Raw genomic sequence first — 18,329 nt, 5'->3', positions numbered from 1 at the left:
CTGGGTCTGTAAAACCCCGTGGACTCGCCGCTTCCTGGTCTGCCGGCCACTGATAGTGTCTCTAATTCTCCACCCCCAGGAACAAAGCTGCCATCAGGCTGTGGGGCGTGACACTCCGAGTGTTCAGTTATGTCCTTAGGATCCACTCGTTTCCAAAAGTGGAGCCACAAAGTCGAGCGCGCAGCGCATTTACGGGCTCTGGTTACAACCCAGCAAGCTGCTTTCCAGAAAGACGGCCCTAGCTGACGTTCTCACCCTTGGCGATTTCATATCTCAACACCGCTCCTTTCTGCCCTCTGAGGCTCGACTTCCATTTTTATTAGGAAGCAGATATGAACAGTCACCACAAGTGGGAAGCATGACCTTTCTAATGTAAAACGTCAGCACACTGAGCTCTGACAATACAAAAAATAAAAATAAAATTCAACCAGCATCAAATGGTACTACCATGAGTTCTTTTTTTCTTATAAATGGGTTTTTAAAAAAGATTTTATTTATTTGAGAGAGAGAGCATGAGAGGGGGGAGGGTGGGAGGGAGAAGCAGACTCCCCGCTGAGCAGGGCCTGATGCGGTACTCCATCCCGGGACTCCAGTTTAAAAGGCTTTCGGGGGCACCTGGGTGGCTCAGTCGTTGAGCATCTGCCTTCAGCTCAGGTCATGATCCCAGGGTCCTGGGATCGAGCCCCGCATCGGGCTCCCTGCTCAGCAGGAAGCCTGCTTCTCCCTCTCCCACTCCCCCTGCTTGTAGTTCCCTCTCTTGCTGTGTCTCTTTCTGTCAAATAAATAAAAATCTTTTTTAAAAATAAAATAAAAGGCTTTCTGGGCAGGAAGGCCCCTTTCTCATGATTCAACAAACTAATGAAAAATCAACTCCATCAAAACCGTTAGCACCCAGTCAACATCCGCTCCCAGGAAGAGCCAGGGCTGGTGGGGGGCTTGCAGGACATCAGCACCCGAGGGCGAGGGCAGGTCTCCTTCTGTTCTCTGACGGGTCCCCTGTGCCCAGCAAACATCTGCAGGGACCTCTGATTCCAGCCAAGGCAGAGGAACAGGAACCAAATCGGCCTCCCTTGAAAGATGACCACAGTAATGGGGAAAATAAGACAATGGTTCTCAAGACACTGGCCATCGCAGCCAAGTGGCCCCAAGGGAAGAGAAACAGGTAAGGCAAGAGCTGTGACTGTCTGGCTCATGGCCTTGAGCAACCTTTTAGGTCCTGGTCCGAAGGGCGGGCACCCCGGTGGGACCCAGCAAACGCCCTCACTGAAGAGAAGAGCTGACGGTCCAAGGGACTGAGGAAGCCAGAATCAAGAGAAGGGAGAGCTGGCCAGAGAAATCCCCGCAGGCCTGGGAGCCGGGAACGGACACAGGCCAGCAAGACCAGGAAGGAGGCGAGGACACGGTACAGGGAGCCGTTCACAGAGCTCAGAGAGCTATTCACAGGGCGCTAGGCAGAGCACCCAAACATGTCTTGCCTCAGTGGCGGGAGAGTGATTAGCCCCAGACTGAACTCAGCTCTGACCCCCACCTAACATCTTAAAAAACAGGATCCAAGAGGATCAGACCATTTGTAAGTAACCAAACTACATTACAAAACTAAGGTCAAAGAGATTTACAGGAATACAAAAATAGTCAGCTCCCAGAAGGCCAGATTCACAACATCAGGCATTCAATAAAAAAAAAAAAAAAAAAAAATCACCAGGCTTGCAAAGCATTAAGAAAATATGACACATGATAAAAAGAAAAACCAAGCCTAGCTGTGCCCGGTGGCATGGTGGCCATCAGGGGACATGGAGGTGGCCCTTACAAGTGATACCTGTATGTTCCAAAAGTTAGCTGAGACCGTGAAGACATAAAAAGGACCCAGCTGATCTAAAAATGGAAATCACAATATCTGAGCTGAAAACAAACACACCGGATGAGATTCAGCCCAGATCAGACATTTCGGAAGAAGAGAACAATAAACCTGAAGACAAGCAACTGAAACTCTGCAAAGAGCCCGAAAAAGAAATAATAAAACTTCAGGATGTCAGACCTATCATGCAAGACCCAAGAGAAGGAATGGAACAGAAAAAATATTTGAAAGAATTATGGCCAGTTTTTGTCCAATTTAATGACAACTATAAACACAAGGTCCAAGAAGTTCAAAGAACCCAAAGGGCAAGAAACACGAAGAAAATTACAGCAAATCACAGCATGATGAAATGGATAGAAACCAATAAAAAGAGGCCTTACAAGTAGTAAGAGAAAAAGATGCTACCACGCAGAGCAAAGAGAAGGGTTACCCTGGCTTTCTCAGGAAGAGTGTGCGTGAGAAAGCAGTGGGGCTCCATCTTTCAAGCCCTGAGTAGCTACGAATCCAAGGATCCCTGCTTCGCTGGACAGCTAGTACCATGCTTAATGGGGAAAACCGCACGCTTTCCCCAGTATTGGCCTACAGCTTCAGTGTGATCCCGCTCAGCGGGCTTCTTTATAGACCTCTACAAGCAGTTTCTAAATTCCATACGGAACTGCAAAGAACTTAGAACAGCCACAACTTTGAACAGAAGAACAATGTTGGAGATCTGACACCGCGGGATTCTAAGACGCAAGACAGAGTTGCTGTGATGGAGACAGCGTGGGACTGGCCTGAAGACAGATCAAGGGGATAGAACAGAGAGCCCAGAAATAGACCCCCACCTATTTGGAAAACTGATTTTCCCAAAGGTGCAATAACACTTTTCCGTGGAGAAAGGATAGCATCTTCTCAACACATGATGCTGGAACAACGGAAAATTGATTTGCACAAAAACGTGGGTCCAGTCCTCATGCTATATACTGACGTTAACTCACTATGGATCACAGACCTCAATGTAAAGCCTGAAACTATAGAACTCCTAAAGGAAAACACAGAAGACAATCTGATGACCCTGGGTTAGGCCGAGACTTCTTAGACCAAAAAAACATGACCTACAAAGGGAAAAAAGGATAAGCTGGGCTTCATCAAAATCTAAAACTTATGTCCTTCAAAAAACTAGGCAGAAAATGAAGAGACGAGCCACAGACTGGGAGAAAATAATGTAAATCATAACTGGATGAAGCCTGGTGTCAGAATATGTAAAGAACTCTCAAAAGTCAATATGAAAACAAAGAATTCAATTCAAAGAATTCAAGAGCTGCGAGGCACTCCCGGCCTTGGCAAGGAGTGCCAGTCCTCCTGGGTTCCCCCGCCTCAGTTCCTCCTAAGCACAGCTCTTGGGATGCCAAATGCAGACATGTAGTCACACCTGCCCCCCAGGTGTAGCACACCACAGACAGGAGTCTGGGCTGTGCAGTCAGGGCACACCAGGGACCCCTCTCTCCCCGAGAACCGACCTCTGCCACGGTGGGCACCAGCTCCTTCCAGTGAGGGGAGGTTCGAGGGTGTCCCTTGCCAGGTGTGGCCCTCCCTGTTCACATCACAGATCTGCAGCAAGGCGCCTCCGTGCCCACCGTGACCCCGTTAACTAGCTACACTTGGGTACAAGGTTGGGGGGGCACATTTTGCCGTTTAATATTCACTGAAGCATCCAAAATTATACTCCCTTGGTGGCAAAAGTTACGGTGTGGCTTTAGAAAACAGGTCGATGATGATGCCGGAATCCAACCCAGAGCAAATTCAAGCCCATCTGCATCATGAAATCCAAATCCCACTGTATTAGTGCCTGGGGCCGCCATAACAACACCGCACCTGGCAGCTCCAAGTTTATTCCTCACTGGCCTGGAGGCTGGGAGTCCGAGACCCAGGTGCCGGAGGGCGGGTTCCCAGACCCAGGTGCGCATGGGCCTGTTCCGAGAAGCAGGTGCGGGTGGGCGGGTTCCAAGACCCAGGTGCCGGAGGGCGGGATCCCAGACCCAGGCGTGGGTGGGCAGGTTCCGAGACCCAGGAGAGGGTGGGCGGGTCCCGAGACCCAGGAGAGGGTGGGCGGGTCCCGAGACCCAGGAGAGGGTGGGCGGGTCCCGAGACCCAGGAGAGGGTGGGCGGGTCCCGAGACCGAGGTGCGCGTGGGCCTGTTCCGAGAAGCAGGTGCGGGTGGGCGGCTTCCGAGACCCAGGCGCCGGTGTGCCGGTTCCGAGACGCAGGTGCAGCTGCCAGTGGCCGGGTTCCCACTGAGGCCTCCCTCTTGGGCTTGTAGAGGATCCTCTCGCGGTGTTCTCACCTGACTGTCCTGCATTCTGTGACCTAATCTCCTCTTCATACAAGGACACTGGTCAGAGTGGATCAGGACCCACCCTAATGACCTCATTTTACCTTAATTATGTCTTTAAAGACTGGGGGTTAGGACTTGAATGTATGAACGGTATGAACGTGGGGTGGGGGGAGACACAATTCAGCCCCTCACAAGAATCCAGGATTCATTTCATCCTCCTAGGCTATGATTTCTAATCCTTTATGGCTTCTGAAGCTAGAAAAAACACAAACACACAAACGTCCTCAGAAATCCACCTGCACACTCATGTATGCCCCAGTCCACAATTTTCACAAAGTAAAAGGTCATTTAGGTGAAAATGAAGGACTCTGACTCCTTCTAAGATTAGAGCCAGAGAGGGGCAGGACCACCGGGCAGGTCCCTGGGCTTCTCCACCTCACAGGCTCCCAGCCCCCCGCTGCCTGCCCCCCCGCCCCCGACCCCGCATGTCGGTGCCTGCTGCTCTTTACAAACCCAGCCCATGTGCTTCTCACAGCATCGCTCTTGTAAGAAGAGAAAAGAAGGCTCCTGTTCTTGGAGCATCTACTCTGTACCTGGCATTGGCCTGGAGACTTTACCTAACAGACCCCATTATGGGGCAGAAAGGTTTGAGATACTACACCCCAAGGACAGGGCCTGTGACAGGACTTCATTCAAGAGAAGTCCGCTGACAGGGAAGGGGGTGAATACTGGTGGGGACTTCCCCTGTCCTGGGGCCCAGCAAGCCCCCACCCCCACCTGGAGCTGGCTGAGAGGGGAGCCTGGGGCAGAAGTGGTCTGCAGCCAAGTGCTGGCTACCCCCCACCTGCCCCCCACCTGCCCCTCACCTGCCCTTCTCCCCTCCAGTGAGCAGGCAGCTCATTCTGTGGGTCTCGGTGGCCACTGCAGCCTGCAGCTCCCACCTGCACTCCTAAGGGCCAACCAGCTGGACACCAACCATCTGTCAACTTCTAGCTGAGCAAGCAGATGGTCACAGAGCACTGGCTCCCGTTCTGGCTGGACTTGGGGAGCACGAGGCCCCCAAGACTCGCTGGTGAGAGAAATCAGACTTCCCGGCAGGAATTAAGTGGTGAGGCCATTACCCAGAGGACCGTTGTGGAGACCCGCCCATGCCCTAAGGGAGACAGAGCTCCCAGACCAGAAAGACCGGGCTCCCTGAATGTAGCCCTACACTTGAGCCGGAGTGCTGACTCAGACAGAACCGAATGGGACCCAGCCAGAGACCCACACGTGGATGCCTCCAGGGACCCCTGGAGGGCTGAGCCAGGCCAGGCTGGTGCCACCAAGCGTGTTCCACACAGATGCCCCAGGCTCAGCTGAGGGCTGTACTCGGGCTGACGGGGCCTCGAGATGCCCCAGACACCTAGGCTAGACGACTCAGGGATATGTCACCGAGGCCAGGGTCCGAGACAATAGTGGGACAAGGACAGGTCCCACTGGCAGTGCCGAGCCACCGGCCCCAAAGCCGAAAAAGTCTTGGTCTTGGCAGTGGTGGCCACATCCTGCCCGGGACAGACTCACAGGTCCCGAGAGCATCAGGGGCCTGGAGTCCCTAAATCTCGCCTCCAGTGACCTGCCTAGGATGACAGTATCCTCAAATCAAGGCCACCAAGTGGCCCTGCAGAGTGGGCTGCCATCAACCAACGTGTCAGAGCTCCACGTCTTAACTGCAGGTCACGAGACTCCGCGTTGCAACAGCAAACCTGTCATCATGCACAAGCAGCCCCTCCCTGAATACAGTGACCCCAAATACCTGTCCCCTCCACACCCACCTCACTTCTGTGGCATTGCCCACCCTCCACACAGAGGAAGATCCTCTTCGAGGGACTGCTGTTGAATGAATGAATGAATGAATGAATGAATGCACAATCAAATGAACAACCAGCATTGTGACAGTCAAATAGAATGTGAAACAGCAGTCAAAAGCAGAAAAGACAAACTGCCCTGTTTCAAGACCAATGTCAGAAATGAAGACACTTTCCAACTTAAAGGCCTGAGCTTTGTAGAAATTCACTAGCACAGGAGCCCTCACACAGCCCACGCCCAGTGAGTAGCCAGTTAAACAAATATGTTACTGTGATGAGTCTTTATAAAATTGCAGCGTGTACACAAAGGCATCCCTGCTAACTCCGCTTTCCTGGGTGGGCGGCCGAGCACACGGCCAGGATCCGTGACTTGGCAGCCAGGATTTCTAACTGTGCTGTTCTGTGTACAGGGGCCCCGCCGCAGGCCCACCCTGTGTGCTGAGAGGCCCGCGCAGCGCTGGCCCGGGGCAGGTGTCCGGTCCTGGCCATCAGGAGCGTTCCCGGCTCCTCAGCTGCGCCTCCCCCGTCCGGGCCAACGCTGTGCTCGGTGACGACACCCCTTCCTCCCGGGGGTCTGCGGTTTGGGCCGAGCCAGGGAGAGGGGCCTGCGGGACCAGTCCCAGCGAGAGCCCTGCTCCGCGTCTCTAACGAGCTTCCCCAGCAGACAAGACCCCACACGTGTTGTCACGACGCGCTGCCGGGAACAGAGCGTGTCCCACCTGACTCCCCGGGAGAGGGTGCTGGAAGCTGGCCCCTGCTTCCTCTGGACTTCGTCCCCCCCACTCCCCCCACCCCGTACCTTTTCCCTTCGCTGATTTTGCTCTGTATGGGTTCACTGGGATGAATCCCGGCCATGAGCACGACTATGTGCTGCGCCCCGTGCATCCTCCTAGTGAGTCATCGACCCCGGGGTGGTCTTGGGACCCTGACACGGGAGTCTTAAGAGAGGAGTGAGGAATTAAAGATGCTTGTGCAAGATTCTTTTAGCTTTCTATGACTTGTTTCCTGATCCCCTTAAAGTACCGTGCCCACGCCTAATTCCAGAGCATTTTTCCTTTCTGGTTTTTACCCTGTTGAGGCTCTACAAAGCACCTAGTTTAGCTGCCATCCCACTTGGTCAGTTTGTGTAAACGGCAATTATATCCTCCAGTGAGCTGGCCAGTGCACTGCAGGGGGCACAGAGCTGCGGTGGGAGCAGGTGCAGGTGGGGCGTAGGTGGGGGACGCAGGCAGGGGTGCAGGTGGGCATGATGGAGGGAGGCCTCTTAGCTGCAAGGTTGGTGTGCGGTGGGCACAAGGAAGGACATCTTCTGGTGGGAAAGGGAGAGCGCTGATGGCCTAGCAAGTCCGGAGACCCCTCTGGCCCCTCCAGTCCCCTAGGAGAGGGGAGGGCCTCCTGGTCATTCTAGGGCCAGCCGGGACCTGCTCCTCCCACCAAAATCCTTCTCTAACTCCCCTGATGCTTAAAACACACAGTGGGATGCTGGCTTCTGTGGCATCCCTTCCACTGCATCCTGCTCTCCCTGTGATCTGGGAAGCACACCCCAGTCCCCCCCCCCCCCCCCAGGGCAGAGAATCCAGCAAAACTTGCGGGCAGAATGCACCAAAATGTTCTGAAACTTTGTGAAAGACCTTGACTGTCCCTTGACAAAACTGCATCACACCTCAGGCTCTCAAACGGGTCGTTGGCTAAACTGGGAGGACATTCTAGCATCGTTTCCAGAGCCCACTCTGAATCGTGCAATACCTAGGGAGTCTGAGCCGCTCCCATCCACCCCCGCCGGGAGCTCTGCACATGGCTCCTCCAGCAGGCCCCTTTCCTGTGCTGCTCCCTGGCTAAGACCCTGCTGGCTCCCAGTCACCCAGCCTCCCCCTACATCTGCTCCGTGAGAGTGCCCTGTGCAGGCGGCGCCTGTCGCCTGGCTCTCCTCCCCACCCGGGCCTGCTCCGGCTCGTCCCTCCTCCAGGCCCGGGGTGCAGCCGGACCAAGGGGCGCCCGGCACCTTGCCCAGGCCACAGTGAGACGTGCTCACAGTGTGTGAGCAGGTGACAAAGCCTCAGGTTCCCCCACGACAGGCCTCTTGGCCCCACTCCCGCTCACCTGACAGGAGCGAAACTGGCTGACGAGCAGTGTGCACCGCTGTGGGTCCTTCCGCCCGTCCAGACTGTCCAGCTCAGCGGCCACCTGGTTCAGCTCCTCGTCCGCATAGTAGAACTGGGCGAGCAGCTGTGGGTCCGACCTCTGCAGGGGAGAGAGGTCTGGGTGTGAATGGGAGCGTCACCCCTCACAGAAGCCCCACACGGCTCCCAACTGGACACCCGGCCTGACCCCCCCAACCCCCATCGGCATTTCAGCCCATAGGGCTGTGCCCACTTCTCAGAGGGCCGCCCTGACGGCGGGACGTGCGGGGACAGCACCTCTGTGCGGAAGCCAGAGGTCCGGGCCCAAAGCTCCCGGTGGTAGGAAGACTCACAGATGAGGGGCTCGTGGACAGTGGGTCGAGGCCGCAGTGGAGTTAATAGAATCGGCTCTGAATAATCGGGTTTTATTCATGAAACGAAACTACAATGACGACAGCCTGTGAAGGAAGTGCACCAGACTACACAACACAATTTCCTCAAAAGAAGCCTCATCAATGGTTGCCAACGCCTGCTCTACTCTCTAGAATCTTCTCAGGTCCTCAGCCCGGTTTCTGTAACACCAGATAATGCCAGTGCTCTGTGGCAGGAAGCCCCTTCCTCAGGGGGTCACCACCCACCCTCCTTGGAGCAAAACCCGGGTGCCCTGCTCCCATGACGGGATGGCAGACTGTCCCGACCTCGCTCCCCATTCAGCTCCAGCCCCACCAGCCACCTCCCTCACACACCAGCCGTCTCCCCTCACACACCAGCCGTCTCCCCTCACACACCAGCCCTCTCCCCTCACACACCAGCCGTCTCCCCTCACACACCAGCCGTCTCCCCTCACACACCAGCCCTCTCCCCTCACACACCAGCCGTCTCCCCTCACACAGCAGCCCTCTCCCCTCACACAGCAGCGGTCTCCCCTCACACACCAGCCCTCTCCCCTCACACACCAGCCGTCTCCCCTCACACACCAGCCCTCTCCCCTCACACACCAGCCGTCTCCCCTCACACAGCAGCCCTCTCCCCTCACACAGCAGCCGTCTCCCCTCACACAGCAGCCGTCTCCCCTCACAGCAGCCCTCTCCCCTCACACACCAGCCCTCTCCCCTCACACAGCAGCCGTCTCCCCTCACAGCAGCCCTCTCCCCTCACACACCAGCCCTCTCCCCTCACACAGCAGCCGTCTCCCCTCACACACCAGCCGTCTCCCCTCACACACCAGCCCTCTCCCCTCACACACCAGCCCTCTCCCCTCACACAGCAGCCCTCTCCCCTCACAGCAGCCCTCTCCCCTCACACAGCAGCCGTCTCCCCTCACAGCAGCCCTCTCCCCTCACACAGCAGCCCTCTCCCCTCACACAGCAGCCCTCTCCCCTCACACAGCAGCCCTCTCCCCTCACACAGCAGCGGTCTCCCCTCACACACACCAGCCCTCTCCCCTCACACACCAGCCGTCTCCCCTCACACACCAGCCCTCTCCCCTCACACACCAGCCGTCTCCCCTCACACACACCAGCCCTCTCCCCTCACACACCAGCCCTCTCCCCTCACACAGCAGCCCTCTCCCCTCACACACCAGCCCTCTCCCCTCACACACACCAGCCCTCTCCCCTCACACAGCAGCCGTCTCCCCTCACACACCAGCCGTCTCCCCTCACACACCAGCCCTCTCCCCTCACACAGCAGCCCTCTCCCCTCACAGCAGCCCTCTCCCCTCACACAGCAGCCGTCTCCCCTCACACAGCAGCCCTCTCCCCTCACACAGCAGCCGTCTCCCCTCACAGCAGCCCTCTCCCCTCACACAGCAGCCCTCTCCCCTCACACACCAGCCCTCTCCCCTCACACACCAGCCCTCTCCCCTCACACAGCAGCCCTCTCCCCTCACAGCAGCCCTCTCCCCTCACACAGCAGCCGTCTCCCCTCACACAGCAGCCCTCTCCCCTCACACAGCAGCGGTCTCCCCTCACACACACCAGCCCTCTCCCCTCACACAGCAGCCGTCTCCCCTCACACACCAGCCGTCTCCCCTCACACCAGCCCTCTCCCCTCACACAGCAGCCCTCTCCCCTCACACAGCAGCCCTCTCCCCTCACACAGCAGCCGTCTCCCCTCACACAGCAGCCCTCTCCCCTCACACAGCAGCCGTCTCCCCTCACACACCAGCCGTCTCCCCTCACACAGCAGCCGTCTCCCCTCACACAGCAGCCCTCTCCCCTCACAGCAGCCCTCTCCCCTCACACACCAGCCCTCTCCCCTCACACAGCAGCCGTCTCCCCTCACACACCAGCCGTCTCCCCTCACAGCAGCCCTCTCCCCTCACACACCAGCCGTCTCCCCTCACACACCAGCCGTCTCCCCTCACACACCAGCCGTCTCCCCTCACACAGCAGCCCTCTCCCCTCACACACCAGCCCTCTCCCCTCACACAGCAGCCCTCTCCCCTCACACAGCAGCCGTCTCCCCTCACACAGCAGCCCTCTCCCCTCACACAGCAGCCGTCTCCCCTCACACAGCAGCCCTCTCCCCTCACACACCAGCCCTCTCCCCTCACACAGCAGCCCTCTCCCCTCACACAGCAGCCGTCTCCCCTCACACAGCAGCCCTCTCCCCTCACACAGCAGCCGTCTCCCCTCACACAGCAGCCCTCTCCCCTCACACACCAGCCCTCTCCCCTCACACACCAGCCCTCTCCCCTCACACAGCAGCCCTCTCCCCTCACACACCAGCCCTCTCCCCTCACACGGCAGCCATCTCTCCTCACACAGCAGCCTGCTCTAGCTCCCTCTGCCCACAGACAGGCATGGCTTGTTCCCTTTGATCTGAGTTTCCAGGATTAGGAGAAACCCACAGTAAAATTTTTAGAGCCCCTGAAGGTATTGTTATAAGTGGTGTTTTTCACGATCACACAGAGAAAAACAACGGAGGAGAAATGCCAAATCACCCAGGCGTTAAGATTTGCTGGAAAATCACAAGCACATACAGGGCACAGTTGACCCAGGATATAGCACAGATGTGTTTATAACCTAAGTTCGTAAATGTAGCATAACTTATTTTCAAAATTTTTTGGCTGCCCTTTTTTCCCCACCGAAGGTGTTCCCCTTCACCCTAGCCTTCTGCCCGCTCCCACGTGTGTGGCCACGCCAGGGGGCTCTTTCCAGCTCAGGGGTCTGGGCCCTTCAGTGCCTGACTCCGTCAGCTCTGGACGCTGGCCCCCAAAGGAGCCCCCAGAGACGGCGGAGAGACCCATGGATGGGGGTGCCCAGCCGCGGTGACTGGCCCAGGAGGCGGGCACGCGACCCAGGCAGGGCCAGGGAGGCCTTTCCCGGGACTTCCTCAGGAGAGTCTCGGAGAGAAGAGCCTGTTCTCTCAGCCGCTCACGCAGCACGCCGCCAGGCATGCAGGAGTCAGGGCACAGCCTGGGGTGAGACAGACCCAGACGCCCCTCCCCCACAACCGGTGTCCCCGCATCTCGTGCCTTCTCTGGCCTCGGGAGCCAATGCGTCCCCTCAGGGGGCTCAGCTGACTTTGCCCTGGTTCCCGTCACACCTAGGAGGGTAACCAGTGTCCCCTCTGTGATGAACCAGGGGCAGAATTGGGGTAGGGGGCTGGGCAATACTTTTTTGCCTCTTTCCTGTTCCACTGAGTGGGTGGTGTGGAAAGTGATGCTCAAGAGGCATCTCCCGGCCCTTCCCCCAAGGGCGTGGAGTCCCAGGGAGGGGCAAGGGTGCTGGCAGGCAGACAGGGGGTGGGGGTGGCCTCAGGGCCATTACTGGAGGCCTTTGACCTTCAGCTGAGGCCCTGAGGCTTTGCTCTTTGCTTCTCAGAGGCAGCCCCAGTATTATGCTGAGGGAAATAAGTCAGTCAGCGAAAAACAAATGCCATATGACCTCTCTCATATGTGGAATTGAAGAAACAGAACAGGATCATAGGGGAAGGGAGGGAAAAGTAAAACAAGAGGAAATCGGAGAGGGAGGCAAAGCATAAGAGACTCTTAAATCTAGGAAACCAACGGAGGGTTGCTGGAGGGGAGGGGGTGGGGGATGGGTAGCTGGGGGATGGGCATGAGGGAGGGCACGTGATGTGATGAGCCCTGGGTGTTTTATGCAACTGATGAATCACTAAACTCTACCCCTGAAACTTAAAACAAAAAAGGCAGCAGCCCCACAATGGCGACCCGGCTCTCCTGGGGACTGCCGGCTTCCCTTCCGGCAGCCCTGGGTACCACGAGCCTTGTGCCAGGGAAGGAGGGGAGTGCCTCAAACGGCACCTTGTTACCAGACGTAGAGGGGCCATCCCTTCGCGGAGAGGGGCTGAGGCCGCCACTGGCCGGTGACATATGCTGGACTCCGCTGGCGGTGAGGCTGGGCACCTGACACCGCGCTCGGGAGCTGACCCCAGTCGCCGCAGCCCACTGGCTTCCCTCTGGCCTCACAGCCCCCAGCTCCGCTCACAGCAGTGGGGGTGGGAGGCGGCAGAGCAGGGGCACAGTGGGGACACCCCGCCGTGACCCAGAGCCGTCCACGGAGCTGGCCTGGATCCCTGCTGGTCAACGCGCACCGGAGCCGAGGCCGCAGAGCCCTCCCTGCGCCCGCTCCGCTGCGGCTCGCCCACGAGACGCCAGCTGGCCCAGCGAACGGGCCGGGACTGAATTTAGGGCACTGGATAAGGACACCTCCAGGACGCTAAGTCTCTGCTCTGAGAAAGAGGGCACGACGCGGGGGGGCATGCCCAAAACAGTCTGGAAAATACCTCAGAATCAGCGTTTGCCCTGGCGGTACAAACCTCACCACATATAAGCAGACCTCAAACCCAGATATTCACAGCGACTGCCCAGGCGAGCCCGGCCCCCTCTGCTCTGGTGGCAAGCTTTGGCCAGTGGTAGCAGCAACCGAAGGTCCAGGAATGCCTGACGGTGGCTGGCCGTGGGGCCAGCTGGCAGGAAGCCAAAGCTCTGCCCTTCACACGCTCCCATCGACCTGGCCATCCTCCTCCCTGAATCCAGGAGGGGACTGAGCCTCAAGAGGGTCTCCTGCATGCCCCCCAGCTCGTGCCTGCGCACACACGTGCACACGCGCACACCCTGCTCTACGTTCTGGAGGGAGTGACAAACAAGTACCCCGTGCGTCGATGTGGAACTGTGAGGTACGAGTGTCTGTGCGTGCGTGCGTGGAAAGGCACAAGAAAAGCAAACGGGAGCACCCAGTACTGAGTGTGCCCCCAGAGCTGCGCGGGTTCTAAACCTCCTCACGACCACGCTTTCCCAGCCCAGGGCACCTGGCAGGTGTGGCAGAATCTGCCGCCTGGGGATTGGATTTCGGTGAATTACAGACCTTAAAACCAGACCTACAGAGGTAAACACACACACACGTGCAACAGAATAAGAAAATTCAGAAAAATTGTTTACAGCTAGTGATTATCTTTATATTCCTGAAACTCAAAAGGTCTATGCTATTTTAAGATTTCAGCCGTACCCTGAGCTCGCGCTCCAGCCCCCTCAGGACTGGTATTGCCCACAGAGGAGTCAGAAGTCCTCTGTGTGCCCCGTGTCATTCGGACACGCCTGGAGCCCCCAGGTGCTGTGTGAGACAAAACTCCAGGCGCGGTCCCAGGAAATGAATTAACACAACTTACAAAATTCCCTTTTGAGCCGATTAGCAGAATCCAAAGGAGAGATGATGGCCCCCCATTTCCCTGTCTGTGTCTGCAGAGTCTGGAGCATCAATGGTTGGCTCGGGACGCCCATGGTGGACACCCGCCTCAGCCTTCAGGGCAGGAGCACCCTCAAGTCAGCTCAGAGGGGGGCCCCCCCCGTGGGATGGAAGAGGGAGCGTTTGGGGATGTGACAAGTTGTCTTTCTCTTTGATTTGAATCGGCCAGCATTATCCTATAATACTTTAAAATTCAATTGTAAATTAAGCTTTTAAATGTCCCTAAAGAAAATGTCCACAACAAAGAGAAACAATTGGTATAAATAAAAAGAACTTACCCTATTTTCGAATAAAAATGGTAATAATTTAGAACTCGGTGGGAATGTCTTTTGGCGCACTGTGTCAATATTTTCTCAAAATCAGTTCAGGGCGGTGGAGGTTTTCAGAGTTGCAAGGAGACAAAACTAAGCTCACGAAGGAAGCATCTGGCTTCGGAGGTCAAGTGACCACGAACAGAAAACGCGCAACCACAAAGAAGTACTAAGTCAAAGTGCACAAACTGACTAATTCAGAACTAATTTTGTAAAGTTGATGAAATTACTTATTCATTCAAAATCCCGCTCTGTGGTGTGGGAGGGGACACAGGCTGCAGGAGGCAGAGGCGAGCTCAGCCCCGCCTCCAGGTCAGGCCCCATGACGCTGGAGAGAGGTTCGAGGCTGGCTGGCTGGGCTGGAGCAGAATGCAGGAGTGGGGAGCCTCCCCTGAGGGGCGGGAGCCCCCAGCCCCGTGCAGAGCACCCACATGAAGAGATCGTGGCTTGTGAAGAAAAGGGATGGCCAAGGTTGCACTGCTGGACAGGGTGGAGCTCAAAGGCGGCCCGGTGCTCACACTAAGAACCCTCAGGCATCCTCGCGGGAAAGGGGAGGAAGGGGTAAGTGCGGTGCGGGTTCCCATTCCTTTCACGCCCTTCGCTTCCCCAGTAAGAAGTGAGCACGGCAGAGGGAAGGCCTTACAGGGATGCCCCCTGTTCACCCCGGAGCAGCAACCACCCAGCCTCAGCCAAGCTGCACGGCAGGGAGGAGAAGAGGGGGAGGTAGACGGCCAGACAGGGGGGCAGGACAGATGGTAGGACAGGCGGCCTTGCCACCCCCGCACCCCCAGCGTAAGCCCAGGCATGGAGCGTAACCCACGTAGTGTGGGGGGTCCCGGCCCCTGCCCACCGCCCCCCACCCTCTCCCCAGCGGCTGCAGCAGGATGTGAGCTGGTCTCTGAACAATGGTTCCCAAGACAGACAACCCCACGTGCCCCCCACCATTCCAACACTTAGCAGAAGAGAGCCTTCCAGACCTCAGCGGACCCCAGGTAGGCTTCAGCTGGACAGAGTCCAGGTTGCTCAGGGGTGAGGGCTGGGGGCCTCAGGCGCCAGCGCAGCCCTGGGTCTCTCTTAGACCAGTAAGGCCTTGGACCCCCACTTCAACACCACAAATCCAAGAAAGAAACTGTAAAGAAACCAGAGCAGGGGCACCTGGTGGCTCAGTCGTTGGGCGTCCGCCTTCAGCTCAGGTCACGGTCCCAGGGTCCTGGGATCGAGCCCTGCATCCGGCTCCCTGCTCGGCGGGAAGCCTGCTTCTCCCTCTCCCGCTCCCCCTGCTTGTGTTCCCTCTCTCGCTGTGTCTCTCTCTGTCAAATAAATGGATGGAATCTTTGGAAGAAAAAAAAAAAAAAGAAAAAGAAAGAAAGAAACCAGAGAAAAGCCCCCAGTTGTAGCACTTTGAATTTGACTGCTCCTCTCCAGTGGTGCTCCCCTCACACTCAGCCAGCCGATCTTCGGGCTCTGGACGCAGGAGAAGCTGCCCAGACCACACTGGACTGTTAAGGAAACCCACTGACCACGGGTCACCAGGCCTGGAACCCCTCACTGCCTCCAAACACGGACCCCGGCCCTCCTGCAGGTTTTCACCACCAGAGTCTGGCCGACTGGCAGCCATGACCCATGCCCCCAAAGTTGGCCTTGTCTCCATCAGTACACCCCGGGGACTGCCAGGCCCCAGACCCCAGCCATCCTTCCGCAGATCCAGTGCTCCAAACAGGTGCGCTCCTGCTGTCACACGTCCGCAGCCCTGCCCTCTGGCCCATCGATGACAGGTGGCCGGTTACTCCTGTGCCCATCCCCCACTCGACTGCCTGCTTTCTCCGTGGGGGGCTGCAGACAGCATGCCCAGTCACCAGGAGGGACTGTCAGGCGCTTTGTCCTTACCCCCCCAACACACACCGGCAACAGCTCCTGCTGGTTGCCCCTCCCACTCTGCTCTCTCAGGACTCAGGAGCCTACCCTTCCTCTGGCCTCCAGGCTTAGGTTCGGAGCTGAGCCCTGGGCAGGTCACCACCCCTGTGGCCCCCTGCAGCGGTCCAGCTCGCCTGGTCAGGGAGTCCCCAAGATGGCCAGCTGCTTCTGCTGGGACTTGAGGAGGCTGGCAAGGCTCCAGTGGTTTTAGGTATTGGTGGGCAGAGCGCGGTGCAGATGAATCACAGAGAAAACCATCAAGAGCTATCCATACATCACCTAACTTCCACCAACACCCCCTCAGAGGAGGTGAAGGCTATTCCCCAACCTGCACAGGGGAGAATTTAGGCTTGGAGAGGTGCACAAATCCACCCAGGATCACATATCCAAAAAGTAGCCGCCCTGACAAAGGACAGCCTTTTTCGTTAACTCAGTTTCCCTACTGGCTCCTGCTGGGTGTTAAGAGCCAGGGCTGCACAGGGCTGCCAAGTAAGCAGCCACCACGTGTCCCATGTAGGAAGCTGGTGGGTCGCACCAGGGTCAGGCTCACGGGCCCACAGTGGGCTAGCTTGCACAGATACCACATATCAACTCTGAATGCGCAGGGAGCATCCATCCACGCCAGGAGGCTGGCCCCACCCTGGGCTGCCGCCAGGTCATTGCCAAAGCCCAAGAACGGGCCCCACACGTGCCTGCAGCCTGACCCGAGCCACAGATGGCCTGTCCTCAGTTGTGTGGGGGCCAGCCAGGCCACCGTGGACTGCTGCCTCCAGGGCACAGCACTTTGCCGCAAAACACGGCCAAATGCTTGCCCAGGAAAGACTGATGACTCACACCAATAAATATTTTATCTTTATGGTACAGTAACAGAGACAAGCCGTTCTGATAATGCGTTTGGAGGAATCAAGGGCCCCCAGCAGCATGGGGAAGTGTGTGCCCAAGATGGCAAGATGAACCGGGTGGGCACAGAATTTAGATGCAATGTGCTCGGCTCAGGTCCAGGGTGGGCTGCAGGTTCAAATCCAGCTCAGTCACTCACTGGACGGTGACCATGGGCACCCATGTCTCAGTTTGTCATTTGCAAAATGGGCTTAAAGCACACGGAGTACCTGGCAAGTGCCTGGGGCACAGCAGACACTCAATAAGGAGTCATCAGGACTCATCAGCAACCATGGTGGAAGCTGCCAAGGGTGATAAAAAATAAGCCAAGCAATGACATCACTCCCTGATAGCATCATCCCCTGACAGTGGCCTGAGTTCTCCAGGGGACAGCGCCTTCCCGAAACAGCTGACCACACACCGACGTCCAGCCAACAGAGCCCCGTGGGGAACCTCAACATCCAGGAGGCGGCAAGGACCCACAGCGAGGGCGGGAGACACCCCTCCACAGCACCTGGCTCCCGGATCTCCGGACAGGCACACTTGGGGTTGCTCTGGGGTGTGCCTCCTGCCCCATGTCCCTGCCTCTTTCCGTCTTTCAGAGCCCTCCCTTGACATCAGGGGGCAGTGCATTGGGGTGCAGGGGCAGCATATTGGGGGCTGGGATGCTGGGCACCGGGGACTGGGGGGCGGGGCCCTGGACAAGGGGCAGGGTACGGAAGGCACGTGGGGCGGGGCGCAGGGGCCCAGGTGAGCCCGCAAGGGAGGGCTTGGGGCGCCGTGCGGGCTGCGGGGGGGCTTCGGGGAAGGAGGAAGGGGCGGGGCCTGGTGGCGGGAGGCGTCGGCTGGGAGTGCGCCGCGAGTGGAGGCCGGGAGGTCCGTGGGTGTCCACACCGAAGTGCCGCGGGAGCGAGGGGAGCGCGGGAGGAGCGCAGGAGGGCACGGACGCCGGCGCCCTCTCCCTGGGTCTCACGGAATGCGCCCCGAAGCGGTGCGCCTGTGTGCGAGGGCGTGACCGCCGCCTTCTGGCCACCCACCGGAGAAACGCAGCCTGGGCCCTGCTCCGGGTCCCTTCAGAGACCTGGGACAAGCGGCGGGCGCCACCGTGGCAGAGTGCTGGCCGGATGCGCGGGGTTCCTGGGGGGCCCTCCAACTTCGGGCCTGGGCTGGAGTGTGGGTCAGCGAGGTTGGAGAGTCACCGCAATACCAGAAGACCTCTGCTGAGCCAGCTGCGGACTGAAGTCTGGATGGGCATGGGCGGGGTCCCCCTCTACAGGAGGGGCGCGGGAGAGGGCCAGCACCCCCTCTTGCAGTGGCGGGCCAGCACTCAGACATGTAGTATGACTCTCACTCAGGAAATCAAGGTGGGCAGACATAA

General features: G+C 57.9%; 1 protein-coding gene across 1 annotated transcript in view; it reads right to left on the bottom strand.

Annotated features, from left to right (window-relative positions):
- The window catches only part of ZFYVE28 (zinc finger FYVE-type containing 28), a 109,402-nt gene that overhangs the window by 49,283 nt on the left and 41,790 nt on the right, over positions 1–18,329 (bottom strand). The window contains exon 2 of the mRNA XM_088021263.1: positions 8,114–8,254. Coding sequence (XP_087877389.1) covers positions 8,114–8,254 — 141 coding nt within the window. The remainder of the gene's footprint in view (positions 1–8,113; positions 8,255–18,329) is intronic.

This window comes from Eumetopias jubatus, unplaced genomic scaffold, assembly GCF_037043125.1.
Source record: "Eumetopias jubatus isolate StellerSeaLion01/CBP00866 unplaced genomic scaffold, mEumJub1_p1.0 scaffold_2, whole genome shotgun sequence".
In the NCBI taxonomy this organism is placed as follows: Eukaryota; Metazoa; Chordata; class Mammalia; order Carnivora; family Otariidae; genus Eumetopias; species Eumetopias jubatus.
Note: the sequence above shows the minus strand (reverse complement) of the source record. Positions and strands in the feature narration are given on the sequence as shown.